General features: G+C 53.8%; 1 protein-coding gene across 1 annotated transcript in view; it reads right to left on the minus strand.

Annotated features, from left to right (window-relative positions):
• The window catches only part of LOC119300728 (CCR4-NOT transcription complex subunit 11-like), a 16290-nt gene extending 15991 nt beyond the window's left edge, over positions 1–299 (minus strand). The window contains exon 1 of the mRNA XM_037577628.1: positions 4–299. Within this exon, the coding sequence (XP_037433525.1) occupies positions 4–142 (139 nt within the window). The 5' untranslated portion in view covers positions 143–299. The remainder of the gene's footprint in view (positions 1–3) is intronic.
• Positions 300–1313: the final 1014 nt, after the last annotated feature.

The following is a 1313-nucleotide window of genomic DNA, read 5'->3' on the forward strand; positions in this document are numbered from 1 at the left end:
CGCGGAGGCGGCGCTCGCGGGGGAAGCGCGCGAGGAAGTCGGCTACAACGTCGGCCAGCGGGCGCGCAGCGGATGCGAGCAGCGCCAGGAGGCCTGCCCGCTCCTCCGGACGCAGCGTCGGGACGGGGGCGTCCACCGACATGGCCGTCGCTGTGGCGATGGTCGGCGGCGAGATTTTTGTAGTTTCGGGTTTTCCCCTCTCGGGTGAGAGATTCGGGGACAGTGGGAGAGTAGGCGACTTGAGGATGTGGATCGGACGGGCTGTGAATATGGCTCTGTTTGGTTTGAGCCAGCGCCAGCCTTGCCAATCGTTGCCTTGCCAAAATATTGGCAGAGAAATCGATCGCCCATGGCTTGCCAAAATATTGGCAGAGGAATCGGCCGCTCATGCCTTGCCAAAATATTGGCTGAAAATTGAACTAGAGATCTTATGGAGGTGTGGTCGTGCCAATTATTTGGCTTGCAACCAAATGGATACCTAGAGTTGGTCAACTACCAATATTGATCCAAACAACCCCTATTGTTTTTGGAATTCAACCCGGTCATATATGAGATATAAAAGCTAGCATCATTTAACAAGTATTAATGTAACACTCCGGATGTAACTTTCCCAATTTGTATTTCAACTCTTGCCGTTTCCGGCGTTAAGTTATATTTATTTTTTCGGGTTCGGGTCCTTGTCTCCGTGTGTTGTTATCGTTGTCATGCATCTCATATCATGTCATCATATGCATTGCATTTGCATACGTGTTCATATCATGCATTCGAGCTTTTTCCCCGTTGTCCGTTTTGCATTCCGGCGCTTCGTTCTCCTCCGATGGTCATTTTTAGCTTTCTTTCGTGTGTGGGGACTAAACATTTACGGATTGGACCGAGACTTGCCAAGCGGCCTTGGTTTACTACCGGTAGACCGCCTGTCAAGTTTCGTATCATTTGGACTTCGTTTGATACTCCAACGGTTAACCGAGGGACCGAAAAGGCCTCGTGTGTGTTGCAGCCCAACACCCCTCCAATTTGGCCCAAAACCCACCAAACTCTGCTTCATCATCTAGAGCGTTCGATCACGATCGCGTGGCCGAAAACCGCACCTCATTTGGACTCTCCTAGCTCCCTCTATGCCTATGTAAACACCCCTCCGATTTTCGGATCTCCTTCCTCCCCGAAACCCTAAAAATCGTCCCCGCGCCACGCCGGACAAAAATCCTGCCGACGGACATGTCCGGACGCTCCGCCGCCGCCACCCCGGGCCAATAGGCGCCCGCCACGTGGCACCCGGCCACCGCCGCCGCCGCCGCCCGCACGGGCCCGTAGCC

The sequence above is a fragment of the Triticum dicoccoides genome, chromosome 5A (assembly GCF_002162155.2).
Source record: "Triticum dicoccoides isolate Atlit2015 ecotype Zavitan chromosome 5A, WEW_v2.0, whole genome shotgun sequence".
Taxonomy (NCBI): domain Eukaryota; kingdom Viridiplantae; phylum Streptophyta; class Magnoliopsida; order Poales; family Poaceae; genus Triticum; species Triticum dicoccoides.